A 27,884-nucleotide genomic window follows, 5' to 3' on the forward strand; every position below is an offset into this window, starting at 1 on the left:
ACGCAACGTGTGCAGGACCAGGTGCCGCCCGAGCCCAGGACCATCGGAAAAGGCGGTACCAGCAAGGGCCCACTTCCGGCAGCCCCGCCCCGCCGGCGAGGTGCGCGCTCTGCTCCCGGGGCCGAAGGGGCGGAGGTGGGGGTGACGGAGCTCTCAAATAACCTCCTTACGCTGTAGCCAAGAGCGTGTAAGTGCAACTACTGCTGCCCGCACTCCACGTCGGTGACAGGCCAATCGCGTAGACCGCGTCCCTTGCCCTCAGGCCGTGCTGCTTGGCCCTCCTCACTGCGCCCCTCCCCTCCTCACTGCGCCCCTCCCTTCCTCACTCTGCTCCTCCCTTTACGCTCTCCTCGCCCTCCTCTCCGCTGGTCATCCCGCCCCATTCAGTTCTCATCATCCTCCTCCTCCCCCACCCCACCCCCCGCCCCGCCCCTCCCCTCCCCTCCCTCATCGCCTCGGCCCGCTTCCAGTAAGTCCTGCGAAGCCGAGCGGCGGAGTCGAACGGAAACGAACGAGCACAGTCCGCCTAGCGGACGAGAGGCTCCGGACGTCCTACCTCGGCCCAGCTAGCCGAGCGGGGCCGAGCGGGGCCGAGCGGGACCGAGCCGGGCGGTGCGGAGCCGAGTGGGGCGGAGCCGGGCCGGACGGAGCCGGGTGGGGCCGAGCCGGGCCGGACGGAGCCGGGTGGGGCCGAGTTGGGCCGAGCCGGTTCGGACGGGGCGGAGCGCTGGGGCCGAGCTTAAGCAGTCTCCACGGCTATGAAGCGGGACCGGCTCGGGCGCTTCCTGTCGCCCGCGGCGTCCCGGCAGCGCGGGAGTTCGGGCCGCGGTAGTTGTGGCGGAGGCCGGGCCCGGGGCCGCCCCGCCCGCAGCGGTCCCGACGTGGCCGAGGCGGCTGCTGTGGTGGCGGCGCGGCTGGGCTGGGGCCCGGCGCGGCCCTGCGGGGACGCGGGCGAGGACGGCGCAGACGAGGCAGGTGGGTCCGGCCGTCCGGTCGCGAGGGGCGGCGGGTGGGACCCCTGTGACCGTAGAGTGCCCCCGGTGGCCACCGGGACCCCGCGGGACCCCCCGGCCCAGGGTGTCTCAGAAAGCGGACTAGGCCTCCCCGCTGGGAGAGGTGAGGCGGCCTCCCCGGGACGCCGCAGTTGCGCGGGGTGCTCTTTCGCAACACGGCTGACCCGTCAGCTCCCCTCAGAGCTTGCGGAGTAGTTTAGTGCTCGAGTCGTGCCGTCTGTCGGGCAGGCCTGGTTTCAGTCGTGGTTTTGCCCTGTGCTTTTCGGATAATGGCTGAATCTCTCAGGGCCTCAGCTTCCTCTTCGTTAAAACAAAACTAAGGATTAAGCATAGGAGTGCCTGGGCCCCCCCGCCTGACGGACTGTAATGGGGGTTAATATGCACTTGGTCTTAGTGTCATGCTTTTGCCCCCTCAGAAAAGACTTCAAGCTGCTCTCCTATAATTCCGGGGCAGAGAGGCAGGGGCATCGTCTACTCCTGCAGTCAGGAGTAGATACCCCCTGGAAAGCAGTGTGTGGACGTGACTCCTTCGCTTCTGGTCTCAGGGGAGTGGTGTGAAGAGGAATGAAGTTTCCAGCTCAGTTTATGACGGTTCCATAGCTGTGGAGGCATTTATATACTCAAACTTTTTTTTTTGAGAAAAAAATTTGATGTATAGTTGGCACATAACATGATGTTGGTTTCAGGTATGCTAGCTAACATCCGTCACCACTCGAAGTTAGCAGTCTTTTCCCCTTGTGATAAGAACTTATAGGATCAACTTTAAAGAGCTCTTAGCAATTTTCAGATATACAGAAAAGTATTATATTGCAGTAACTATAGTTACCATACGGTAGACGACGTCACCAGGACGTGCTTTATAAGTAGAAGTTTGCACCTTTTGATCACTGCACACCACATTTCAGCACCTCACTCCCCTTCTTTCAACTAACAATATATTTTCTGTAATCATTAGTTCATGATTTTCTCTTTTTGTAGATTCCACATGTTAGTAACATCATATGGTATTTATCCTACTCTATCTGACTGATTTCACTTAGTATAATGCTAATAATGTCCATCTTTGTCATTGGAAATGGCAGAATTTTCTTGGTTTCTAATAGCTGAGTAAATATTCCTATGAGTATATATGCCACTTTGTTTATACATTCATACATTGATAGACACTTTGGTTGTTTCCATACCTTGGGTATCATAAATAATGCTGTAGTGTATATAGGGGTGCATGCATGTACCTTTTCAAGTTAGTTTTCATTCCCTTAGAATAAATACCGAGCAGTGGAATTGCTGGACTGTATAGTAGTTTTATTTTTAATTTATTTAATTTTACTTAATTTATTTTAAATCTCTGTACTGTTTTCCATAGTGGCTCCACCAAGTTATATTCTCACTAACTGTACAGGGGTTCCCTTTTCTGCACATCCTCACCAACACTTGTAATTACTTGTCTTTTTGATGATGGCCTTTCTGATAGGTGGGAGGTAAATGTCTCATTGTGGGATTTTTTTTTTTTCCTCATTGTTTTGATTTGCATTTCCCTTAGTACCCTTGCCTGAAAAATCCCATGGATGGAGGAGCCTGGTGGGCTGCAATCCATGGGGTTGCTAAGAGTCTGACATGACTGAGCGACTTCACTTTCACTTTTCACTTTCATGCATTGGAGAAGGAAATGGCAACCCACTCCAGTGTTTTTGCCTGGAGAATCCCAGGGACGGGGGAGCCTGGTGGGCTACCGTGTATGGGGTCGCACAGAATCGGACACGACTGAAGTGACTTAGCATGAAGTAATGTTGACCACCTTTTCATACACCTGTTGGTTATCTGCACACCTTCTTTAGAAAGAGGTCTCTTCAGAGCCTTTGCTCATTTTAAAAATCAGATTATTTTTGTTATTGAGTTGTATGAGTTCTTTACATATTTTGATTATTAACCCCCTATGTGATACATAACTGGTGAATATTTTTTCTTATTCAGTAGGTTGCCTTTTCATTTTGTTGATGGTTTTCTTTGCTGTGCAGAAACGTTTTAGTTTGACATAGTCTCATTTATTTATTTTTGCCTTTGTTGCCTTTGCTTTTGGTGTCAATCCAAAAAATCATCTTCAAGACCGATGTCAGGGAGCTAACTATTATGTTTTGTTACATGGAAGTTTTATGGTCTTTCAAGTCTTTAATTCATTTTGAGTTGAGTATGGTATAAGATGGTCTAGTTGCATTCTTTTGCATATGGCTGTCCAGTTTTCTCAACACTATTTGTTGAAGAGACTGTCCTTTCCCCTTTGTATCTTGGCTTATTTGTTGTAGATTAATTGGCTATATATACATGACTTTATTTCTGTACTGTCAATTCTGTTTCATTAGCTTATGTGTTAATTTTTTTTTAACTAAAAATATTTATTTAGCTGTGTTGGGTCTTAGTTGTGGCATGCAGGATCTTTGATCTTTGTTGCAGTATGTGGGATCTTTAGTTGTGGCAAGTTCCCTGACCAGGGATTGAATCTTGGCCCCTTATAATAGGAACGTGGAGTCTTAGCCACTGGACCATCAGTGAAGTCCCTTTATGTGCCTCTGTTTATGCCAGTACTGTACTGTTTTAATTATTGTAGCTTTGTATTATAGTTTGACGGAGAAGGCAGTGGCACCCCACTCCAGTACTCTTACCTGGAAAATCCCATGGGCGGAGGAGCCTGGTAGGCTGCAGTCCATGGGGTCGCGAAGAGTCGGACACGACTGAGCGACTTCACTTTCACTTTTCACTTTCATGCATTGGAGAAGGAAATGGCAACCCACTCCAGTGTTCTTGCCTGGAGAATCCCAGGGACAGGGGAGCCTGGTGGGCTGCTGTCTATGGGGTCACACAGAGTTGGACACGACTGAAGCCACTTAGCAGCAGCAGCAGTATAGTTTGAAATCTGGAAGCATGATGCCTTCAGTTTTGTGGTTCTTTCTCAGAATTGCTTTGGCTGTTCAGGGTCTTTATTGGTTTCATACAAATTTTAAGATTGTTTTATTTTTGTGAAAAATACCAATGAGATTTTGATAGGGGTTGTTTTGAATTTGTACATGACTTTGGGGAGTATAGACATTTTAACATTGTCTTGTTAATTAATGTCAGTTGTCTTATTATTTGATGTCAATTAATTATTCCACCCCATGGTCATGGACTACTTATTTGTGGTTTCAGTTTTTTTTGTCAGTGTCTTATAGGTGTCAGTGTACAGGTCTTTCATCTCTTTGGTTATATTTATTCATAGGTATTTTATTCTTTTTGATACAATTGTAAATCTGATTATTTTCTTAATTTCTAATAGTTTTTTATTAGTATATGGAAATCAACTTTTGTATATTGATTTTGTATTCTATAACTGAATTTGCTTATTCTAACAGTTTTTCTGGTGGAGTCTTACAGAATTTTCTCTATGTAATATTATACACAAACAGATTGTCTTGCTTCTGTCTGTATGATTTAAGTGGTTTTTATTTTTCTTGCCTAATTGCTTTGGCCAGAATGTCCAGTACTGTGTTGAATAAAAATGGTGAGAGTGGGAATCCTTGTTTTGTTCCTGATCTTAGAAGAAAGCTTTTAGCTCTTTACCATTGAGTATGATGTTAGCTTGGGGCTTGTCATGTATGGCTCTTGTTATGTGGTGGTATTTTCTATCTGTATACAGTTTATTGAGGATTTTATCATGAATGGATATTGAATTTTGTCCACTACTTATTTCTCCATTTATTGAGAGGAGTATGATTTTTATTTTGTTAATGTGTGTCACATGAATTGATTTGGGAAGGTTGAGCCATCCTTGCCTCCCTGGAATACATTCCAGCTGATCACTGTGCATGATGTTTTAAATTAAGTGTTGAGTTCAGTTTGCTGTTACTTTGTTGAAGACTTGTACATCTATGTTTATTAAAAATAAATATTATTTTATTTTCTTGTTGTGTCCTTGTCTGGTTTTAGTATTAGAGCAATACTGGCTTTGTTTTGGAGGCATTTAGAGTTCTTTGAAAGGATTTTCCACTCAGAATGGCCTCCACTGGCCATTCTCCCAAAAGACTGTGTGTTCATCTGGGAGCTTGGAGCCAGAGCCCTGCCTCTGGCCCAGACCTGGACTTGTATCTAAGGGGCATGTCTGGGGAGGTCCCACTCCAGGAGCTGGGGTGGGGGGCTGGTGGAGTGTGGATCTCACTTCACCTGGGAGCTGTGTTCTGCATGCCTGACGTCATGTTTCCTGTGCTTGCCCAGGAACAGCCCGGGCCCTGGCCATGGGGCACTGTCGCCTTTGTCATGGGAAGTTCTCCTCCCGGAGTCTCCGCAGCATCTCCGGCAGGGCACCTGGGGAGAGCTCAGAAAGGCCACCCCCTGGGGACCGTGTTTTCATCCGGGATTTCCAGCGCCTCCTGGGTGTGGCTGTCCGCCAGGACCCAGCTCTGTCCCAGTTTATCTGCAAGAACTGCCATGCCCAGTTCTACCAGTGCCACGGCCTCCTCACATCTTTCCTGCAGCGAGTCAATGTTCCCCCGACAGGCCGCCGGAAGCCTTGTGCAAAGTAGGCGCCCCTTCCCTCCTTTGCTGGGGGCGTGCAGGAGACCCTGTGAACAGGGCTGCATGGGCACAGGGCAGCCCGGGTGCCTGGTGAGGCAGACACTCATGAGCACCAGTGCGCTGGGTGTGTCGGGAGACTGACCGGAGAGCACAGGGCGGGGAGGGCCTGGTGGGTGGCCTTGGAGGAAAAGGCTCAGCCTGCACACACAGTGGCCACTGGGCCCCATGCTTGCTCTTGGTGAGCAGCCCTGCTCCTTTGCAGGGTCGGTGTCCAGCCACGGATGGGGCCGGCGGAGGGAGCATGTGTGGGTGAGTGCGCCCCCAGGGTGGGGTGCAGGGTGGGTGGGAGGCGGGGGGACCCAGATGCTGACTGGCCACGGGCTGGCGTCTCTCTGCCTCTCCTCAGTGGACCTGATTGCTTCGAGCCCCCAGGGCCTGCGTGGCTTGGTGGGGTGGGTGCACAGACACGCGGCCGGCTGCGGGGCCCTACCTAGCCTCCAGAGGACGCTGTCCTCCGAGTACTGTGGTGTCATCCGGGCCATGTGGGGCTGCGACCAGGGCCATGACTACACCATGGACGCCGACTCCAGCTGCGGGGCCCTCTTGCTGGACAGTGCTTTGGGTGTCAAGTGGACATGGGACAAGGATTCAGCCCCGCGACTCCCCCAGCATCGGGGGTTCAACCCCACCGGGGCTGCCCCTCAGAGCTCCCAAGGCAGAGCAGCTGCGGCTGGGGCTGAAACCGAGACACTCCCCAGCATGGACACAAGCCGGCTTCCTTCAGATGGTGACCCAGTGGGGCCGGGGCCGGGCCCCCCGTCTCAGCCAAGCCTCCCCCCAGGTGGGGCCCCAGGTAGGCGGCTCCTCTGGGCTATAGGATCAGTATTCCTGGTCCTGAGCCGGGCAGGGCCCTTGGCAGGAAGTGGGTGTTGCGGTGGTAGCAGTGGTATCATGCACAGAGGGGCCAGTATAGTAACCAGGGAAGCCCTGGCACCGCCTCATGTGCGTCTGACAGCAGAGAGGGGCTGAAGACCCCGTTTGAGCGCCTTCCTTCAAGGCATGCTCACTTGCAATCCAGGCGTTCCTCCAAGCCTGCTTTGGGCCAGGGCAGAGGGTGGAAGAGCATTGGGCCTTTGTGGGGCATGAAGGCAGCTGGGGTCAGGGGTTGTCCCGAGCCAGTGCAGGTCACTGCCTGGGCCTGTCAGTGCCCTGTGGGGCCTGATCCCGTCCGTGGCCCTGTGTGTTGGGTGCAGCTGTTCACCAACGTGGTATTAGGAGGGCTGGGCCAGCTTCCTACCCACGTCTCTCAGCTTCCATGTGGGTGCCAGGCTGCTCCTGCGAGTGATGTTTGCCACTGGATGGTTCAGAGTGAGGCAGTGCTCATGCTGGAGGGCTTCACTGTTCTTAGAACTGCTTGGAGTTTTGAACTGTGTGCCTGCAGTACTTGGATACCAATGATCTTTTTCGATGTTCTGAAGCATCCCAGAGTGACTGGATCTGAACCTCTGGGGCAGGGCTGGATTTGCTGCTGTTGCTACTGTTGGCAGGACATGGGGGTGGCATGGTGGGCTTGGCTATGCAGGTCTTGTGGGCAGGGGGGCCAGGAGGTGAGTGGATTTGGAGGCATAGGAACCCTAGGTGCCCTGTCATGCCTGTGGGGAGCATTACCACGCTGTTCCCCTGGGGTGACAGGTGACTGGAGTCTTGTTCTTTGTTTCCCAGGGCAATTGGGTGAGAAGCAGGTTCCATCTCCAGCCTCGGATGATCGGGTAAAAGACGAGTTCAGTGACCTTTCTGAGGGGTGAGAGAAGAGTGGGTTTACATAGCCTAACATTCCTCCTTGGCAACCCAACGCCACCATCCCAGGGGCTGCAGCCTGGCTCTCACTGGCCTCCCACTTTCTCTTTTGGGAGGAGGGGAGTGGTAGGGGGTGCTTAACAGGCTTCCATTTTTGATTGGGGGCACTTCGGACCTGATGGAGCTGCACAGGGGGCCCAGCCAGGTGTGGACATCACTCTGTTTAGATGGTCCTCTGGCTGCTGGCTCATCTCCGCCTCCAAGGCTGAGTTTTATGCCAACCCCAGATGTTACTAGAACAGAAGCCAGCCTCTGGCTGTTTATCATGGTGTTTGTGGTGTGGAGTAGAGGACAGACCTTCTAGAGTCAGGCAGGACCACCTGTCTGCTCCTGGGGCCACCCCCTTCCCGGTCTCCAAGATCAAATCTCTCAGGGTGGAGGCTGCATGCCAGCTGACCTTTCCACCCTGCCTTGTGCACTGTGGCTGGATCACAGATGTACTTTGTCCAAACAAGTAGAACGACAGCGTGATTTTTGGTGCCAGTGACAGATGACCCAGGTGTTGGAGGAGAACCAGTGGGTGCCAGAAATCCACCCCCCACCCCAGGTCAGGAGGCTGTGGCTGTCCTCCAGCCACCAGCCATCCTTGGGCCTTTATCCGTGGGGAGGGTGGCAGCCTGTAGGGGCAGCTGAGGCATGCCAGCCAGGCTCTGTCTGCAGACTAGCAGAGCTTATGTCGTGACTCACATTTTAGGGTAGAGATTACAGACATGCAGATCTTTTTCAGGTCTTTGTTACCCTTTGAAATCACTGACAGCTGGCCTGTCATTTGGGCAGGTGTTTCTAGTTACAGGAGTGAGGTGACATTCTAAAAGCCCACTTCCTGCGAAGCTACCTCTTGTGAGGGTCTTCCCCTCTGCCTGGGGCCCCGTAGGCTGACTCTTTCTGAGTTTGGGGTCCTGGTGTGATGAGAGGCATGGCTTACCGGGGATCCTCAGCCTGTGACCCTGGTTTTCCCTTTCTGTTAGGAGATAGTATTAGAGGATTGGGGATTTTAGGCCTTCTGAGAAGTAAAACATGTAGTGTGGGGATCCACATGGTTTAGACAGGAAGTTTCACTGCCTCTGTCACCTGCTCCAGAGCATTGCTGAAGGTTCTCTTCTTTCCTAGAGATTTCCTGAGTGAAGATGAAAATGACAAGAAGCAGAACACCCAGTCCTCGGATGAGTCCTTTGAGCCGTACCCAGGAAAGAAGTAAGGGGATGGTGGTGCCATGAGCTCCCCGGGGTTTGGGGGGGTGTCCAGTGGGTGACCTGAAGATCTGCACCTGCCCTGGGGGCAGCGGGGACCAGACGGTGGCTTTCCCGTCTGCCTTGGTCAGCACATGCTCTGTTTCTCTAATGGCCTGATGTCACCAGCCCAGTGAAGGGTGGCTTCTGGGTGACCCAGAAGGACTTTCCCAGTTCAGCACAGGGACCTGGCCTACTGCAGCACTGTGAATGTGATCTGTCCACCCACCTGTGTCTGCTCTGGTGGCCTCTGGTCCCCCGCTCACCTTTTGCCTTCTGTGCCCAGGGCCTTGGCGACATGGCCACCTGGCCCTGCAGTTGCTCCGGATCTACCTCTGGCCCTGATCCCTTGTTGAGGCAGCCCACCTCCCACAGGGTTTTGTGTTCTTGCTCTGTGGGTGCTGGCAGAGGAGGCTGGTTATCACTGTGTCACCCTGGGCCCAGGAACACCCAAACACCTCCAGTTAGTAGATGCCCAGCTTGGGCCTTTGATGTAGAATGAAACCACACCATCAGCCAGGAAAGTGCAAAACAAAATGGAGAAGCAGGCACAACTTCCTTTTTCCTTTGTGGGTGGAGACAAGAGAGGCGGTGGCTCGGGAGTCCCCAGTTGGGATGTGGGACTGGGTCACCGCCCTCGAGTGGGCCTGAGTGGACAGATGCTGCTGGGCCAGAGCGGGTGTCAGGAGGGCCAGGATGGAGGGGCCAGGTCTGCTGCAACAGGAGCCCTTGCTCTCCACCCTGATCTCCATGGGCCCACCTCTTAAGTCCTGCTGCCAGCAGTCCTAGGGCCACTGGCATGGGGTTAGGAGAGGAAGAGGCCCTGCCCTGCCCTGCTCCAGGTGGAGACGGCACGCAGGCGGCCCCCCTGCCCTGGGTTTCCGGGAGGGCGCACAGACACTGCAATAGGACGGGACACACCAGGTATGTGTTCAGAAAGAAAGAAAGTGGAGTCACTCACTTGTGTCCGACTTTTTGTGACCCCATGGACTGCAGCCTGCCAGGCTCCTCCATCCATGGGATTTTCCAGGCAAGAGTACTGGAGTGGGTTGCCATTTCCTTCTCCAGGGGATCTTCCCAACCCAGAGATTGAATCCAGGTCTCCCACATTGCAGGCAGACGCTTTACCGTCTGAGCCACCAGGGAAGCTGCAATGTGTTCAGAGGCCTTGGTCAGATGGAACGTTAGTGGAAGTTGTACCTGTGGGAGGCTGGAGCTCTGGGCTCATCCCTGACGGCCTCTTGGTGCCTCCAGCACCACAACACGAATGCCTGCTGATGTCCTAGGATGTGGCCTAGGTCCATGTGACCTTGCAGCAGACGTGCCTGTCGAGGTCCTCAGCCACGCAGACAGAAGGGGACACCAGCTGCCAGGGCTCCCACAGGAGCCTGAGTGGCCACGGGAAGGAAGAGCACCAGCAGCCCCAAGTTGGGCCTGTGAGCGCCATCCTCCCACGCCTGCAGGGACCCCGGCCCCTTGTCCTTTAGGGACGCACTGGGAGACATGGAGGCTGCTCCTGCTCTCAAGGAGCATGTGATGTGGTGCGAGCACCAGGCACAGCTCAGCTCTCACTAGGTACCTGAGCGGCACAGCAGCGGAGGGTGGAGGCCAGGACCGTGGCCGGGTGGCAAAGAATAGTCATAGACAAAGAAGGGGAGGAGCAGCCTGTGCAGTTGTTGAAAAGGTTCTTGTTAATATTACTGTTTGAAGAGGAAAACAGCTGTTCATGTTTTTAATTGTGGTAAATTAATACACAGCAAAGGTTACTGTTTTACCATTTTTTAAGTGTACAGTTCACTCCCGTTTCAGAACTTTTACAATGTTGTGCTACCGTCAGCACTGTTTCCAGACTTTCACCATCCCAAACGCATCCTCGTGAGGTAGTGACTTCCCTGTCCGCCCCTCAGGCCCTGCCCACTCCTAGTGTAGGTATCCATTTTGGGGACTCTGTGTGTCTCTTTCCCACTGGCTTCTTTCACTCAGAATAGGGTTTTTGAGATTCATCCATGTTGTGACCTGTCAGTTTGATTCCTTTCTTTCCTGGTGGTCTAGTGGTTAGGATGCCACATTTCCACTGCTGGGGACATGGGTTTGATCCCTGGTCGGGTTGCCATGCAGCATGGTATGGAGGGAACACATTTTGGCTGCTGTCAATGGTGCTAGAAAGGTTGGTGTAACAATTACCTGTTTGAGACCTGTTTTTGATTCTTTGGGTCCTATGGTACTTTTAACTTTCTGAGAAACTGCCATAGTTTTCTACAGCAGCTGCACATTCTACATTTCCTGCTGCCGATGTACAGGGGTTCTGATTTCTACACATCCTCACCAAATCTTGTTATTTTAGGTCCTGCTAGTGGATATTAAGTAGTATCTCATTGTCATTTTGATTTGCATTTCCCTAGTGATAGTGATGTTAAGTAGCTTTTCATGTTTGTATCATCTTTGGGGAAATGTCTGTCCAAGTTCTTTGGCTGTGTTTTAACTAAGTTGTTTGGTTTTTTTTGCCACTGAACTGTAGAATATATTTTGCCCTTTCTTCACTGTCTTGAAGTCCACTGTTCCTGTTTTTACTTTTTTAGTTTACTGTGCTTTTGGTGTCATCTTCAGGAGAAACCATTACCAAGTCTAAGGTCATGGAAGATTTACCCATAAGAGTTTCACAGTTTTCACTTAGATTTAGGTCTTTGATCCATTTGAGTTATTTCTGTGTATGGTGTGAGGTATAGATCGACCCCACTCTTTTGCATGTGGATATGTGATTGTCCCAGCACCTTTTGTTGAACAGACTGTCCTTTCCCTAGTGAGTGGTCTTGCCACCTTTGTCAAAAGTTAGTCGATTGTACTTGCAGGGGTTTATTTCTGGTCTCTGTTTCTTGGTATGTATGTCTGTCTTTATGCCAGTACCATGCTGCTTTGATTACTGTAGCTTTGTAGTAAATTTTGGAATCAGGAAGTGTGAATCCTTCAGCTTTGTTGTCTTTCAAACTTGTGTGGCTATTCAATGTCCTTTGAAATTCCATGTGAAACTTAGGATTTTTTTCTGCTTTGTAAAAAAACACAGAATTTTTATAGGGATTGAATGTATAGATTGCTTTGGGAGATTATTGCCATCTTTACAGTTTTAAGTTTTCCAGTTCATGAATATGTGTTTCTACTTGCTTAGGTCTTAATTTTCACAGCATTTTCATAGTTTTGTGTACCAGTCTAACTTTTTAAGTTTACTCCTAAGTATCTTATTTCTTTTGATGCTATTAAAAAAATAGTTTTCTTAATTTCCTTTTTTGGACCATTCATTTTAAGTGTGTAGGAACAGGACTGGGTTTTAATGTGATTTTTCCACCCTGCAACTTTGCTCAATTTTTGTGTAGGTTCTTTAAGGTTTTCTACATATAACATCATGGCATTGTGAATAGAGGTAATTTTCTTTTCTGTTAATTTAGATGCCTTTTCTTTTTCTTTGCCTAATGGCTCTGGCTAGGACTTTTAGTGCTGTGTTGAGAACTGGTGAAAGTGGGCATCTCTGTCTTCCGATACTAGAGGAAAAGCTTTCAGTTGTTGACCATCGAGGATTGCGTCAGCAGTGGCTTGTCATTATGGTCCTAGAAGTTGACTTCTGTTCCTGACAGATTGCCTTACATTCCTGGATCTAAGAGGTGTGCATGTCTCTTTAAGACTTTGAAGGACACCAAGGGGGAAGCTGCTCTGTTTGGCCTGGTCCTCAGGGCCCTGTGAGACTGGCTGAGGTGCACAACCCCATGCTTGGAAGACAAGGTCCCCACTGCCTAGGGTCTGCAGTAGGGGGACAGCAGTGGGTGTGGAGCTCCGCACTGGTTGCTGAGGGTCTCCTGGCAGGTTCCAGGAGAGTGGATCTGGATCTTCTTTCTAGCTTCCCCCACTCCACTATTTTCCCTAGTGTCTCCAAAGTTGTGTTTTTGTTGTTGACAACAGGGAGTGACACTTGGCCCTGAAGGCCCACTCCTGGGTCCTGAGGTGGCAGAGCAGGGCCTCCACCTCCCCACAGAGTCTTTTTAGCTCTGGTGGCCAAGTGTCAGTGTGAAGGCCAGGTGGTCAGCATGGGGACTGGAGGTTAGCCCTGGAAATCCAAAGAAACTACCTCAGTGTTTAAAGAAAAATGAACACTGTGTATGCAAAAGGTCAGAAACATTACTGACCAGTGTTGTCTTTTCTTCCAGGGTGTCTGGTAGGAAGAGTGAAAGCAAAGAAGCCAAGAAGTCAGAAGAACCAAAAATCCGAAAGAAACCTGGGCCTAAGCCGGGCTGGAAGGGCAAGCCACGGTGTGAGAGGTGAGGGGCTGGAGCGGGGGTTGTGCAGCCTGTGGGGGCCGTGGCTCCACGTGTGCTCTGCATTGCAGGGAGGAACTGCCCACCATCTACAAGTGTCCGCACCAGGGCTGCACGGCCGTGTACCGCGGGGCCGACGGCATGAAGGTGAGGGGGCTCCCAGGAGAGCGCACCCCCAGCTCTGCTGACAGGGCCTGCCTGGGTCTGTGCCTTTGCTGGGAGGAGGCACGCGCGCTGCTCTGGTGTGTTGGCCAGGCCGGGGGACTCACGCCCCTGGTCCCTCCCACAGAAGCATATCAAGGAGCACCACGAGGAGGTCCGGGAGAGGCCCTGCCCACACCCCGGCTGCAACAAGGTGTTCATGATCGACCGCTACCTGCAGCGCCACGTCAAGCTCATCCACACAGGTGTGTCCCTTCCCCTGCAGATGGGGCTCCGGGGAACTGACACTGAAGAAACCCTGGTGCTGTCCTGTGAGTTTATTGTGGTCTGTTTTTACATCATTGTGTGTGTCAGTTGCTTAGTCATGTCTGACTCTTTGCGACACCATGGACTATAGCCTACCAGGCTCCTTTGTCCATGGGATTCTCCAGGCAAGAGTACTGGAGCGGGTCGCCATTTCCTTCTCCATTTACATTATCACTGGAAGAAAATGATATATGCTTTTCAGATTATAAAAGTAACCCAAAGCACAGGGAATGTGGCGCCCGTGATCACCGCCATCAGCATGTGAGGTTACTACCGCTTCTCTCTGAACATGCGTCCACGACCTTGGACTCGTGTGTGCCTATGCTCTTCATTGCTGGTTCTGCCCAGAAGGCAGCTCTCGCGACCTGCAGCCCCCACGTCCAGATAGTCCATCCTAAACGATATTTTTCCTCTGTTGATCTTTGTACAAATGATTGACTTCCTCACTCTGATTTGCCCACTTAATGGCTGGCTCACAGTCCCTTGGTTTCACAGCATTTCATGTTGTGAGTGTTCTTGTCTGTTAGTCCAGACACAGTAATTCCCTGGTGTCGGGTCAAGCTGTTGTAACTCAGTCTGACCACAGTCGTGACCACGAGCAGTTTTTATTTTCAGTACAGAACAGTCTAGACCTCACAGTTTCAGGACGATTGCTCCTAGTCACAGAGGAGCCTGCCTGTGCGGCTGTGTCACATGTTGGTAGATGTGCAGTGATGTAGGAGAGAAGCATGTGGTGTTGCTCCAGGTGCATGGCTGGGGGTGTGACGTTCAAGTTTTGTTGAAAAGCTCTTGTAAGACTGACTGCCACAGTGGGTACCCCTGTGGTGGGGACAGTCCCTAGAGTAGCAGTAGCTGTAATCAGTCATCTGTGAAATTGCACTGATTGGGCTTCCTCTAAGAATTGGTGCTCCAGAAAATAGGAGGTTTAGGGAAACATGCTACAGCCAAGTGACGTGGGTCAGAGCTGTGTCACCTGTGAGTCAGGTGCTTGGGCACCAAGGGGACAGTGTCAGGGCCTGTGGTCACTCCCTATCTGGTCCCCAGAGGTGCGGAACTACATCTGTGATGAGTGTGGACAGACCTTCAAGCAGCGGAAGCACCTCCTGGTCCACCAGATGCGCCACTCGGGAGCCAAGCCTCTGCAGTAAGTGGGGGTGGTGGCCCTCCCGCTGGCAGCACCCTGGCCCTGGCTCACTGCCCCCATCCCATAGGTGTGAGGTCTGCGGGTTCCAGTGCCGGCAGCGGGCATCCCTGAAGTACCACATGACCAAGCACAAGGCTGAGACAGAGCTGGACTTTGCCTGCGACCAGTGTGGCCGGCGGTTTGAGAAGGCACACAACCTCAACGTGCACATGTCCATGGTGCACCCGCTGACGCAGGCCCCGGAGGCCCCGCCCAGGCCCGCAGCAGGGCAGGTGGTGAAGGCTGAGCCCACCTGAGGGCCTGCCTGCCCTGAGCTCAAGTGGTGACTGAGGTTCAGGCCTGTGCGCAGAGTGGTGCCCTGATGCATCCCCACTATGCGTGCTAGGTGGTGATGGTTCAGTCTACGGCTTGCGGGGTCTTGTGGCCTCTGCTCTGGGACCAGCAGTTTCTTCTCCTATAACCAGAGTGACTTGGGCCAGATGCAGATTTTAGAGAACTGATTCCTCTTCCCCACTAAAGCAATTGAGATTTGTAACCCACTTTTCAGGGCAACAAGAGCTCCGTGTCATGCTTGTAATAAATTATTTACCGAGGAGCTGGGCAGTGCCCTGTGCAGACTGGGTCAGAAGAGTTGGGGCTCCTGGGAGAGATCGGGGTCCAGCACAGCCTGCCGCCTGCTCAGGAGGGCAGCACTCACTTCCGGGTCACAGTCTCCACTCACAGCCAGCAGCTGCAACAAAGCCCACATGCTGGGCCCATTCTGCCCCCGTCCCTCCCGGGCCTGGATGCTGGATGCCAGCTTTCCCCAAGGCATCCAGCATCCTCACGTCACACGGTGACATGGACCTAAACACAGACACCACAGTGAGCACCTGGGCGTTACCTCTGCCACATGCAAGAAGCTCCTTTCTGGGCACCGAGGTATCAATTGCAGCAGAAACAGACGGGCATTTGTTATCAGGCTTACAGGGTCGCCCTAGAAAGATGGGCAGTGCCAAGGTCAGGGTGCCCACAGCTGTGAACTGTGCCAGGAGCATCACCCTGGTCTGTTTGGAGATGGGGCCTGGCCCTGCACCTGCCTGGGTCGGGAGCTCCCCATCATGGGCCACAGTCCAGACTGCACCGGTTTCCCCGGCCACAAAGAGGCCAACAAGCTTCAGGTACATGTTGAGAGCAACGTGCAGGAAGGCATCTTCTGTGAGGAGGGCATCCTCGTCAAAGTAGGGAAGGAGGCTGAAGGCAGACACAGGTGTCAGGTGACCTGACCTCACACGTCTGACTGGGGCTGGTGGCAGGCAGCAGGGGCGCAGCCTCTCCATCTTGAAGGACCCCTGCTGTCCCTGCCCTGACCTCCAGGCCCTGAGGGTTACCTGTAGAAGGCGACCGGCAGCAGTCTGACCTGGTGGTCGGGGGCCAGACCAAGGAGGGTGCGCCCCAGGGGGACATCTGCAAAACCGAGAGGCTTGTCAGCAGTGCGGGGTCCTCCCATAGTGTCAGGGTCTCCAGGAGTTGTGTGCCTGCTGACCCAGAGGTGGTGACCTCACGCCACAGACTAGGGGGTGGGGGCTGGGTCCCTGAAATCCTCAGGGCTCCACTAAATTATTAAGTGAATCTGCATACTTAACCAAGAACATAAAGTTGCAAAAATGAGTTTTTAAAGTGAGCCCCAAGGAGGGCTCCCGTGTAACCATTTGAAAGTTCCTTCTGAAGAGAAGGACTAAGGAGTCTGACCTCCCGCCAGAGGGCTGGGGGCCAGCACAGACATGGCTGGCAGCCTCTGGATCTCTCACCCGCCTCCGTCAGCTGAAAGACCAGCAGCCAGGAAATCCTCCTCCTCTGCAGACACCCCAAGATCTCCGCACAGATGTCCAGAGCCCTCAGGGAACCAATGGCCTGTGACCCACAGAAAAACAGGAGAACTCAAAGGTGACAGTGGGCAAGGAGGGGGTGTCTACCTGGGGCCCTGTACAGACCCTCAGGGTACAGGGTCTGAAGGGAGACCCCACAGGGCAGGCCCATGGCCTGGGGTTTTCTCTCCTGAGAAAGTTTTTGCCCCAAAGGTACCACACCTCCCCTGCTCAAGAGACCTAATTTAGGAGGTCTGTGGGGAAATGGGGATCCATGGTTTCAAGCGCCCTGCGGGCAGGGGCTCGCCACCTTGTCCAATGTGGGAGAGGGTGTGACTTACCTGTGGAGTCAGATATGAAGAGAGCAGGCCCATCAAGGAAAAGAAAAACAGGGAAACGAACAGCTACAAATGAAAACACATCCGCTTACAACATGAGACTACCTGTATTCTGTCCCTGAGAGTAACTGTAAGTAAAAAACATTCCTCACTAATTGAGTGTTTATAGGCCTAGGTTAGAAATCTTTAGGGGAATCTTCACAGGAATAAAATTTCCAGTCGCTTTTAGGGAATTTAATGGGTTATAAACAATTACTGCTTGGGGCCCATCTCTGTGGGTCTGTCGGGACAGTGGTCTGGAAGATACGGAGCCACTAAAAGCCTTCCAACAAAAACAGCCTGAAAACTCTTAAGAACAGATGCTCCCTGGGACTCGGTTACTTGAAATTCTAATCACTCAGATCCCACACAGCTCAGCAGTTATTGTCAGGCAGGTGTATACAACCGGAGCTTCTGGGGAGCTCTGGGTTTTAGAGAATCAGGGGTTCAGCTGGATGCACCATGGCAGCTCCCAGTGGGGACACCAGCCTGCCCTCCGAGCAGCCCTCCTCCATCCAGCCCTGGTCTCAGCGAGCAGCTGAATGGGGTATAGGTACCTTGATGAGTGCCAGCCAGCCCTAACTGCCTCCTCCTGGGGATTATGGGGAGGATAAACAGGTCAAATAAAAGCAGTTGAGAGTTAACCTGAAAGTAAGTCTTATCAAACCTGTACACCCAGGAAGGTCTGCTTCCAAATAAAGTCACAAGGACCCCAAACACTTGTGTGTCCTTGAAAAGCACAGTGTGTTAGATGAACCCTGAGAGAAGGTGAGCTTGCAGGAAGAGGGTCTCATCCTTGCCTCCTCTCCTTGGCCATCCAGCTTCCCCAGCTCCTGCCGGAAGCTCTCCTTCCTGGCCCGTTGAATCGCAAAGTGCAGGGCAGCCGCGCAGAGCCAGGACGGGCCAGCTGCGGGGGACGGTGTGAGGGTGGAGGACACACTGCACAGACAAGAGGAGTGTATTACCACAGGAACCCCTGCCCCCAACCTGGCTCTGCACAGACTGGCCCTGTGCCCTGGACACAGGAAGCAGTGCAGCTTGCAGGGGGTCTCAGCTTTGTCAGGAGGGTGTGGAACGCAGGGTCGCCTGGAGCCCTTCCCCCGATTCCCCAGAATCTGCACCGGCCTCCCACACAACCCCTGCCCCAATTGCACTGTGATGTTCAAGGTCCTTCAGTAGGTTAAAACGGCCAAAAGTGAAAAACAGAATAAGTGCAGTGATTTAACAAACTCCTGCTCTGTATACGATTAGAGTCAGTGGGCAGACTGGCTTTCCTTGTTTTCTGAGGTTTCCAGCATCACTGACTCTGGGTGCCTGAGGGATAGAAATGCTCACAGGAAAATGTAAGGAGGCTGGAGAGGGCCAGTGATCCTCTCTGTGACCTTTAGGAGGGCACCCACTGGGAAGTAAGAGGAGACGGGCAGGTGAACCCTGCACCTTGCAGGGCCTGTCCAGAGGCCTCTCCAGCTCCCTATATGCTGGGCAGGTCAACAAGAGCATGTGCCCATACTCACCTCTCAGCGAAGAGGTGGGCCTCCTGCAGCTTCCGCAGCTCTGCAGGGAGCGGGCTCTGGGACCACCTCCTCCACCGGCAGTGCAGTTCCGGCTCCAGGCTCGACCACCACAGCTCATGGGAGAGAACGGGCACCGACAGTCGTTCCCCACCACCAGGGCTCTTTGGAGACCTCAGTGACCCTGACCATCTGGGCAGGACACGTCCACCTGCTGGCTGACACCCACCCCCCTGAGCCTGGCTCTGCTCATCTAGTGCTCCCTAACCACAAGGACAGTGTCTCATCTACGGCCCAACACAACTCATCCTCAGGACGCACGGTTGTCCAGGGAGCTCGGCATAGGACGTGCTGCTCTGAAAGAATGGGGCTGTGTCCTCCCTCCTGACAAAACGAGAAGGGGTGAGAAAGCCCACAAGGGAGCCCCTCCTGAGGAACTTTGGAACGCCATGCAGAGGCTGGGCTGCAGGGGCTGAGCTGGCAGCTCCAGCCCAGAGCACACAGTGTGAACGACTCCTGTTGCTCACTCTGGCACGGATGGACTCCTGTGACCCTGTCCTCCCGCTCCAGTTCTCTCCCCACTGCTCCTGGGCCATCTTCTCCTGACATAACACCCACTGTGCCTGGGATCACACAGCCAGGAAGCCCTAGACAGACGTGCAACCCCAGCCACACTGACCCTCATGGCACTCCACCAGGCCCGGGAGCTCCCCCAAGAAGACGGCAGGCCTACCAGAGCAGAGGTGAGCAGCAGGGGGCACTGGGTCTGGCAGGTGGTCAGGGCCAAGTCGGCTGCCAGGGATGGGTCTCTGCTTCGTGCACAGGTGTTGAGGAGGCCCTGGAGGAGAAGATGCCCACCACTGGGTTTGCACGTGGACTCTGGGAACCATTGCATACACAAGGGCCAGGCCAGAGGTCTGAGCAGTGACACGGGAGGGGTGGAGGGAACTGGAATTACCCTGAAGAAGTGGGCGGTGATGTCGTGGGTGAGGGCACCATCATGGGAGAAGTTCCTCTGCAAGATAGTAGAGGCCAGTGAGGAAGGAAGGAGGTGGACGGGGGTGGGCGGCCGTGTGCCGTCCCTCCTCCCCCAGCACCTGGCTGCTTTCACAGGCCGTGTTCAGAGCTTGAGGGGGAGCAGCCTCCAGAATGAACTTAAACAGAAAATCTCACCTCATTTCTGCTGCTCCCCAGTTACCCTATAAGCTCCACACAGATGACCAGAACCTCAGATCAACCTCCAGCCACATGGTGCAATTTTACAAAGCCTCCTGCGGTGGGCACAGCACCTCCTTGTCCCTGACTGTGCACAAGTAAGGGAGGGTACCCTCTGGAGCCTGAAGAGCCAGGTGTGGGCACTGTCTGGCTTTTGTGCCCAGAGGTGAAGCAGGCGGGTCAGTCAGCACTTCTGGGGCCCAAACTGCTAACCTGGGGAAGCTTCTGTGAAGGAGTCGTGTTCCAGAGAGGGCACTGGCCCCAGTCTCTGGCCTTGCCGCCTGTGTCCAACAGGGTGAAGGACTCCCTGTGGCTCTAAGTGCCACAGCCTATCCTCAGTGACCTGCTGCAGGTAGGACTTATACCGAGGCTGCTGGCTCCACGTGACCACAGATGCACTCCTGAACTTTCCCCAGAACTAGTCTACGGTGCCCACATGGCCCCCAGCCCCGCACCTGACCTTGCTCGCTCCACACCTACCAACTCTGAGTTGACCAAGTGGAAGAAATCAGTGCAGCTGGGGGCGGCCGGCTGCTCCGCACGGGGGCTGCTGACCAGCATGGAGGGGGGCAGGCCGAGGAGGGTGCTGGGAGGACAGAGGTGTGGACAGTGACCCCCAAGAGCAATGCTTGGAGCAGCAGCCACCCTCCCAGCCTGTTGGGAACTGGCCCTAGTCTGCGGCCCATCCCTCCCTGGAGGGCCTGGGCTCCTGTGCTGCTGGGTCCACAGACACCACTGTGCTTCCCCAAAGCAGCCATGCAGTTTCATGATGACCCAGGGTGGGAGCAGTGTGTGAACCAACGAGCTCACTAGCCTGGGAAGGATGTCAATTCACAGCTCAGTTGTGATGAAGCTGCTGTGAGGACCCCTGAGCCCACATTCGATGTGAAGCCTTTGAACTGAAGGGATCCTGGGCCCAGACCCTGCTCTCCAGGGGACTCCCGGGGAGAGGCCAACCCAGAGACCCGCAACTAGAGGGAAGAGAAGCCAAAGTGGGGAGAGACCCTGGGACACGACCGTGTTACCGTTTGCAGATGAGCAGCTCCCGCTGTCTCTGGAGGCGGCTGGCCATGTCCCACCCGTGAGTCAGGGCCTGGAGGCGTCTGTGGAAAACTCCGAAGAGAAAGTGTCCATGGGGAGCAGCGTGGCTGAGGGGCGCAGGGCCCTGCTCCAGGTCAGCAGCCATCTCCTGGAGATGGCAGCAGATGAAGAGCACCCATCTCCTTATCGCCCTGTCACACGCGACCTCTAACCCCACAACTCCTGCCGCGGCCGCCCTCCCAGGTACTTTCTTCCACTTCCCATTACGATGGATGCAGAGGACACACGTCCCCTTTTGTGTGTTGTGTTAGGATCTCCCTTTCATCCTCCACATTTTCTAAATTCAGGCACTTTTAAAGAGAGATAGCGGGAATTCCAGATCCCATAAGACAGAGCTGCATCGGCATGTCCACAGTTACAGACTCCCAGCGCACAGCCAGTGAGAAGGACAGGCCTGGTCTGCCCTCTGACCCCAGAGCCCACTCTCAGGAGATTTGGGCGGCAGCTTGCTGACAGAAAGGCACTTTTCCCTCCAGGATGAGAACCTGCAGGGCTTCTGCGCCCTTCTCAGTGTTCCTGCCTCAGTGACAAGTGACCCGGGAAACAGAAGGGGCTCCAGCCTCTGGTCTTTCCAAAGTCTCAATACTCAACCAAGTGGAGGGTTATTTATATCAGTTCTCAAGAGTCTGACCTCCTAGCGCAGCACCCAGAGTTAAAGAGCAGAGAATGGGAGTAGCAACCAAGTTACTACTGAAGTCCATATTTTTACTTCCTGTTTTCAAATCTTAAATGTCCTAAAGCCTGGAGATGCTTCCTGTATTTCATCTTTCATTTTTGTGTTCCTTTGACGTTCATGGTGACATGAGTTCACAGAACACGTGGTCTCTGGTCTGAATGACCATGTCTGTGACTCAGGCTTTCATTCTGCTTAGAACAGGCATCTGGACTCACTGGATACTCAATAAATATCATGATAGCACATGACTTCGATGCAGTGGACACACTGAGTTTTGCATTTTCTAACTCACCTGCAATCTGGAAAAAATGTCCCGATTTCCTTTGCAGCCACTGAGAACCAAATCAGAATTCTCTGAGTGATGATGACTCCTCGAACTGAAATGAAAACACAGTGAAAGCCGCCTTAGTGTCTCCTATCTATGCTGGGCTACCTCTTCTTCTGTCTCCAGTATGGCCTGTGGTCACAGGGCCAGGGAGTACCCAGGGACCACAGGGCATGCACGGTGCCCCAGCAACAGCACAAAGCCAGCAACCAGCTCCAGCAACATATCAAAATGATTACACAACCAACTGGGATTTATCCTAAGAATGCAAGGTTGGCTCAATATGCAAAAATCAATTAATGCAATAAACATGAGTAAAATAGAAAACCAAAACCCACACAGATAAAACATTAAGTTCAACACCATCTCATGACTAAAAAAATAAACTAACTAGGAGTAAAAGGGACCTTCCTCAACCTGGCAAAGGGCATTTATGAAGAACCCACAATTCACATTGTACTCAATGATGACAGACTGAAAAGTGTCCTCCCAAGACCAGGACCAGGACAAAGTGTCTGTTCCTACTGCCTCCAGTGACCATTGCACTGTAAAGTTCTAGACAGGACAACTCAGCAAATAAATCAGCACATAAAAGTCATTCGGATTGGAAAGGAAAAGGTTAAACCATCTCTATTCACAGATGACAAGACCTTATATATAGAAAAATCATAAAAAATTAACAATAAAAAGCCATCTGAGCAAATAAATGAAATTAAAACAATGATCCCATTTACAATGGTGCTAAAAAAAATACTGCAGAATAAATTTAATCCAGGAGATGCAAGACTTGCACACTGAAAACTATAAAACACTGTTGAAAAATATCAAAGATGACCTAAACAAATGGAAGGACCCAAACTGATATACAGATACAGTGCAGTCATTATCAGAATCCCAGCTCATTTTGTACAAATTGATAAGCTGATCCTAAAAATCCAGATGGAGCTGCAAGGGCTCCAGAACAATCTTGATAAAAAAGGACAAAGTTAGCAGACTCATGTCTTCCAATTTTACTTCTTGTTTATTTTTTGGCTGCACCATGCAGTTTGTGGGACCGTAGTTACCCAAGGCCATGGCACCCCACTCCAATACTCTTGCTTGGAAAATCCCAGGGGCGGAGGAGCCTGATAGGCTGCAGTCCATGGAGTCTCGAAGAGTTGGACACGACTGAGCGACTTCACTTTCACTTCTCACTTTCATGCATTGGAGAAGGAAATGGCAACCCACTCCAGTGTTCTTGCCTGGAGAATCCCAGGGACGGGGGAGCCTAGTGGGCTGCCATCTATGGGGTCACACAGAGTCGGACATGACTGAAGCGACTTAGCAGCAGCAGCAGCAGTTACCCAAGGATTGAATCCAGGCCATTAGCAGTAAAAGCATGGAGTCCTAACCACTGGACTGCCAGAGAATTCCCACATTTTCCAGTTTTAAAACTTATTACAAAGCTATAGTAATCAAAATAGTGTGGTCCTGGCATAGGGATAGATGTAAAGATAAGCAGAACAGAGTTGAGAGTCCAGAAGTAAACTCTCACACATATGGTGAGTGGACTTTTGACAAGAGTAACAAGACCATTCAATGGGGAAAGAACAGTCTTTTCAGCAAAAAGGGCAATTGGACATTCACATCCAAAAGAATGGGGCTGGATCTCTACCTCACATCTTACAAAAAATTTACTCAAGAGACTTCCCTGGTGGTTCAGTGGTTAAGAATCCGCCTTGCAGGGGATGTGGGTTCCATGCCTGGTCAGGAAACTAAGATCCCACATGCCGAGGCACAACTGAGCCTGTGGGCTGTAACTGGAAAGTCTGTGTGCCTCAACTAAGACCTGATGCAGTCAAACAAATAAATTTAGGGGAAAAAAAAGTAACTCAAAATGGATCAAAGGCCCAAAAGCTAAAACTAAAAACAGATGAATATGGCTTCTTCAAAATGTAAAACTTATATGAATCAAAGTACTCTATCAAGGGAGTGAACCAATGACTTTAAGGGATGGGAGAAAGCATCTGTGATTCACGTATCTCAAGGGACCTGGCATCTGGACTATATAAAGAACCCTTAAGACTCAACAAACAAATAGCCCAATTGTAAATGGGCAAAGGATCTGATCAGACATCTGTCCAAAAAAGATAAATAAATGGTCAACACTGTGAGCCATCAGGGAAAAGTAAATCAAAACCATAACAAGATAACACCACATATCACCTGGACACAGCATATGTCCTTAACCAGGAGGATGATGAGACTGAACAGGCTGTGTCAGACGCCCACAGCCTGCACAGCGCAGACGGGACTGGGAAGGCCTGCCTCTCGTGGCAGCCAGTCCACACTGGTACTTCCTGCACCGCGGGTGGCAACACTGGCGCCCACCACCTACTAGACCTTTTATTCTCCTCACGTTTGCTGACCAGGTGACGCACAGAGAAAAAGAGGATACCAGAAGCTTGCCTTCACTGCAAAGATTGAAACTTGTTATCAGACATGTCCAAATGTGTGGACCGAGAGAAATAAAAACATTCTTAGAGCGACCAAAATCAAAACACACATGCCTCTGGGCACCGTTCCTAACCTTTGGCAGAAGTCCATGAGCACGTCGACCAGGGTGGTGCAAGCAGCTTCCAGGTCTCCGTCGCAGCCACCGGTGGCAGAGGGCATGGGGAGGAAGTGCTGGTGGATGGCCCACTGCTGGAAGTCCTGCCTACAATGCAAATGCCAGGGTCTGTGCCTAGGGAGGCCGCCTCAGCTGGAGGGGTTGGGGACTGCAGGTGCACGGCTGCTGAGCTGGGGGCAGAGGGGGCGTCTGTACTGGCTGGGTCCAGCAGCAGAGCGTCCAGATGTGGACCAGGCTCCACAGTGCTAAGCCCACAGCACTGGCAGCCACCAGTGCTGCAGTCTGCCCCCACAGGGAGACCGGAACCCGAGCAGGGCCTCGGCACGACCACGAGAGGCAGGGGGCACTGCAGTGAGGAGTGAGCAAGGAGGCCCCAACCTGACTCCTCACCGGCAGCACAGTGACCTGAGGGAGAGCTAAGAAGGCGTACTCTGGAGCTGCACACCAGGACGCTGGAGAGGAGGGAGGCCCCGGGCCTATGAGCATAGGAAGGAAGCGCTCAGGAAGCAAGCCGGGCACAAAGCTGATAGGTGGGAGTGCCCCACCAGCCCCTCCACCCCCACCCTCCGAGCTGCAGAGGCATTGTCATCACTCCCACTCCTGTTTGCCGTCCTTCCTAAGCCTACTTGTTCCACCAGAATCTGACACCACGTCACAGCATCTCCATGTGCGGGAACGTCTCTGACCACACCACAGATGGCGGCCTGAGGACAGCCACCCCTGCTGCGAAGCCCCTCAGCACACACCTGAGCCCCAAACAGCATACTTTATGGCTCAGCCATCTCGTTCACCGACCCCGAGACCCACAGGGGCCCCGGGACCCACAGGGCTCAGACCCCAATTTGCTCACTCCTGTTGCCACGCCTTGAAGCCAGCAATTGGTGAAGCCGTGCCCACCCTCCCCCTCCTTGGCTGACACCAGCTGAGATCTTCATGGCTCCCTGACCATGGCCCTCGGGGGTTCAGACTCCTTGTTCCTCACCCGGCAGCACCTGCTCCCACAGCCCTGCTGTATCTCCCTGCCTGCCTCCGGGCTGCACAGTCCCTCAGCAGGAATGCCCACTCAGGGCCAACGGGGCAGAAGTGCAGGTGGGGAGCCCTGTCTGTTCTGTTCACTCTACATCCCTAGCTCCCAGAACATTCTAGAAGTATCTGCCAAACCACAGGAGCTCAGGAAGTATTCCTTGAATAATAGAATGAATAAAATTATATTCATAGACTATAATATAACATAGACTGTATGTTAAGCTGAACATTAAATTGAGGATATCATGACACAAAACAGTGTAACGTTTTAAAGGGCAGATCCTTTAAGCACTTACCTTTCTGTATCTGAAAGAGAATCAACTTCAGGCTGAATTTCTATTTCCAGTTGTAACCAGTCTCTATAAGTCAACTAAGAGAAAAAGCTCAAGTGACCACCATGCCAAGGACGGTGCACAGAAGCCACAGGGTGGGCTGTGAATGTGGCTCTCATGGCAGCTGGAGGTCTCCTGTGTCTCAGACCCTCTCATCCTCATGCCACTTCCAAGTGTTAGACAGGGAGCTTGGCATGAAGCCCCAAGAACCAGTAATTTAACCCTGAAAGTGAAGCTAACTGAAACTTTTCAAACTGGTCTTAAACTGCATCCTCCACACTGCCGCCTGGCTCTGGACAGATCGTGGCATCTGCACAACTCGTTTCAGCTCACTGAATTGGGCATATAACATGAAGCTTCCAGCAGTTGCACAGCACTCACCCTGTCTTTAAATTCTGGGGCAGCTCCACATGTCCACGGAGACCAACCTCAAAACCTCACACTGCGTGTAGCAGGTGTCCCAGGGAGGGGACTGCAGGACGTACCTGGAGCCCCTCCTGCTTGAGCAGTTCCTTCAGGGCTCTTTGCTTCCACAGGCAGAGCGCGGCTCTCCGCCAGTCCACGGAGGGCAGGCACAGGGGCCTCCAGGGTAGGCTGGCCGGGTCCTCCTGAGACGGGGGGTCTCGAGCTTCTGGGAACCATCTGAACATGATGAACTGGAACTGAAAAAAGCCAGTGGCATGTGTGCTGTGAGGCCAGCCATGCTCGGCTGGCAGTGGGGAGCCCCTGCTCTTCAGATGGCACTTCAGGGGGCAGCAGCTCTGACTGCACATGTGAGGCCGCTGTGTCCTGCAGCCGTGCTCAGCCGTCCCCTGAGGCTTGCTGGCACTGGGGTCTGTGTTAGATGCTCCCAGGTGATGGACAAGCCACCTGTCTTTCCTTAGGAGACAGAAACCCCTGTCCTGTGCTGCCGGAGTCACAGGCAGCACAAGGGGACCATGGCAGCTTGGGACCTGAGGTAGGCTTCCTCTTCTGGGAAGCCACTCCCCCTGACCTGCCCCCGTCCCACACTGTGAAACTGTGGTACCAGCCCCCAGGCTGCTCCTGACAAGGCAGCTCCCAGCAGGGCCCAGGAGTCCAACACTGAGCCTGGAACTGAGAAGCAGGCTCACTGCCCAGGGGACAGGCTCCCTGGAACTCTGCATGTGCTGCAACCCCGGCTCCCGCTGGAACGGACAGCCCTGCCACCCTTGACACAGAATCCCAACACGCAGTCTCCAGGGCTATCTTTAGAGGAAGTATGCTACTGCTAGGTCGCTTCAGTCGTGTCCGACTCTGTGCGACCCCATAGACGGCAGCCCACCAAGGCTCCCCCGTCCCTGGGATTCTCCAGGCAAGAACACTGGAGTGGGTTATAGGGTGCCTCTTTACCTGGGAAGACACTTCTTATGACTACTGAGCCAATTTTATAAACAGGAGGGACATCTGTGGTTCACCTTACACCCCCTTCTCTTAACTCAGCCAGAGAGAAAAGGCAAAAGGCGGTGGCTCCCAGGAGAGAGCCCGCCACAGACCAAGGTGGTGCTGAGCACGAGATGGAGGCCACACAGCCTTGGGCCAGAGACCCGTACAAAACAGGAACTCGGCCGAGAAAGGAACCCAGAAGACTCACCTTTTTTATAAGGCCAGGAGACAGACAGCTGTGCAGAAGCTCTTGTGACTGGGAAAACTTACACAAGGAATAAGAAATTGCTGCTGTAGAAAATCTGAAAATAGAAAATGGAAATTATAACACAGAAACGAGATCCACACAAAATACAGGGTGGAAGTCAGCATGAGTCACACGAAGTGAACCAAGGGCATCCCAGCACCCCCACCCCACCCCCTAGTAATGCATCTTGGAAAATGTAAGCACGCAAGCACTCCACGTAAAGGCTTGCTTCCCCAGCGTGTTGGGGAGGGCGTGCTCCGTGGGGTTCACGAGCATGACCACACATTGTTTGCTGTTCCTGCCTATAAAGACCTCCAAGCCAGGGAGAAGTGGGTGCAGTTGCAGCCTCAGCTCTGCCCACCCATGGTGGCTCAGATGAGTTGGGCAGAGGCTGGCAGGGAGTCTGGGTAGTGAGGACAGGGCCTGACTCCCGGGGGCCTCATTAGTGAGAGCTGCTCCTGTGCTTGGCTCTCCCTGTCTGCTGACGTCAGCTTAGTCTGCAAGCCAAGACCCTGGCCCTGCCAACATCCCTCCCTGCCAGAGTCTGGCTTCTGTCCTGACTTCAGTCTTTTCACATCAGCAGCTGCAGAAAGCCCCAGGTCTCTGCCATGGGGTGGCCACTCTCACCCCAGCCATCTCTCACACCTGCCAAGCC

General features: G+C 52.8%; 2 protein-coding genes across 9 annotated transcripts in view; one reads left to right on the forward strand and one right to left on the reverse strand.

Moving 5' to 3' along the window:
• Window positions 1–12: 12 nt before the first annotated feature.
• ZNF276 (zinc finger protein 276) lies at window positions 13–15,152 on the forward strand. Of its 3 annotated transcripts, none has more exons than XM_006043114.3 (11): window positions 13–187; window positions 5,259–5,562; window positions 5,821–5,867; window positions 5,965–6,411; window positions 7,281–7,359; window positions 8,526–8,609; window positions 12,838–12,948; window positions 13,017–13,092; window positions 13,235–13,352; window positions 14,458–14,557; window positions 14,625–15,152. In XM_006043114.3, exons 2-11 carry the CDS (start codon window positions 5,279–5,281, stop codon window positions 14,851–14,853), a joined length of 1,575 nt encoding a protein of 524 aa, XP_006043176.1. In that variant the 5' UTR covers window positions 13–187; window positions 5,259–5,278; the 3' UTR covers window positions 14,854–15,152. The 3 variants fall into 3 exon arrangements, with proteins under 3 accessions (XP_006043176.1, XP_025124352.1, XP_006043179.2); XM_025268567.2 differs by lacking the exon at window positions 13–187 and adding an exon at window positions 446–975 and having other exon boundaries at window positions 12,838–12,939; XM_006043117.3 differs by lacking the exon at window positions 13–187 and adding an exon at window positions 450–975.
• Window positions 14,003–27,884, reverse strand: part of FANCA (FA complementation group A) — a 38,984-nt gene continuing 25,102 nt past the window's right edge. For 4 of the 6 annotated variants that reach the window (XM_006043120.3, XM_025268552.2, XM_044931179.1 and 1 more), the window contains 17 exons: window positions 27,191–27,284; window positions 26,064–26,240; window positions 25,543–25,616; window positions 24,179–24,307; window positions 21,577–21,661; window positions 20,533–20,696; window positions 19,988–20,093; window positions 19,251–19,307; window positions 19,026–19,130; window positions 18,296–18,408; window positions 17,582–17,720; window positions 16,746–16,808; window positions 16,348–16,450; window positions 15,928–16,003; window positions 15,637–15,790; window positions 15,441–15,533; window positions 14,003–15,287 (listed from right to left, as the gene is read on the reverse strand). In XM_006043120.3, coding sequence (XP_006043182.1) covers window positions 15,180–15,287; window positions 15,441–15,533; window positions 15,637–15,790; window positions 15,928–16,003; window positions 16,348–16,450; window positions 16,746–16,808; window positions 17,582–17,720; window positions 18,296–18,408; window positions 19,026–19,130; window positions 19,251–19,307; window positions 19,988–20,093; window positions 20,533–20,696; window positions 21,577–21,661; window positions 24,179–24,307; window positions 25,543–25,616; window positions 26,064–26,240; window positions 27,191–27,284 — 1,840 coding nt within the window. In that variant the 3' untranslated portion in view covers window positions 14,003–15,179. The remainder of the gene's footprint in view (window positions 15,288–15,440; window positions 15,534–15,636; window positions 15,791–15,927; window positions 16,004–16,347; window positions 16,451–16,745; window positions 16,809–17,581; window positions 17,721–18,295; window positions 18,409–19,025; window positions 19,131–19,250; window positions 19,308–19,987; window positions 20,094–20,532; window positions 20,697–21,576; window positions 21,662–24,178; window positions 24,308–25,542; window positions 25,617–26,063; window positions 26,241–27,190; window positions 27,285–27,884) is intronic. The other 2 variants (XM_006043118.3, XM_044931178.1) reach the window with 2 other exon arrangements.

Source organism: Bubalus bubalis, chromosome 18 (assembly GCF_019923935.1).
Source record: "Bubalus bubalis isolate 160015118507 breed Murrah chromosome 18, NDDB_SH_1, whole genome shotgun sequence".
Lineage (NCBI taxonomy): Eukaryota > Metazoa > Chordata > Mammalia > Artiodactyla > Bovidae > Bubalus > Bubalus bubalis.

What these genes read in the sequence shown, in the direction of transcription:
- ZNF276 (XM_006043117.3), top strand. Translation starts at nt 759, where the DNA reads ATGAAGCGGGACCGGCTCGGGCGCTTCCTGTCGCCCGCGGCGTCCCGG. An exon ending in CGCCGGAAGCCTTGTGCAAA is followed by an intron (nt 5,563 to 5,820) that starts GTAGGCGCCCCT and finishes GCTCCTTTGCAG; the next exon opens with GGTCGGTGTCCAGCCACGGA. An exon ending in GCGGGGCCGACGGCATGAAG is followed by an intron (nt 13,093 to 13,234) that starts GTGAGGGGGCTC and finishes TCCCTCCCACAG; the next exon opens with AAGCATATCAAGGAGCACCA.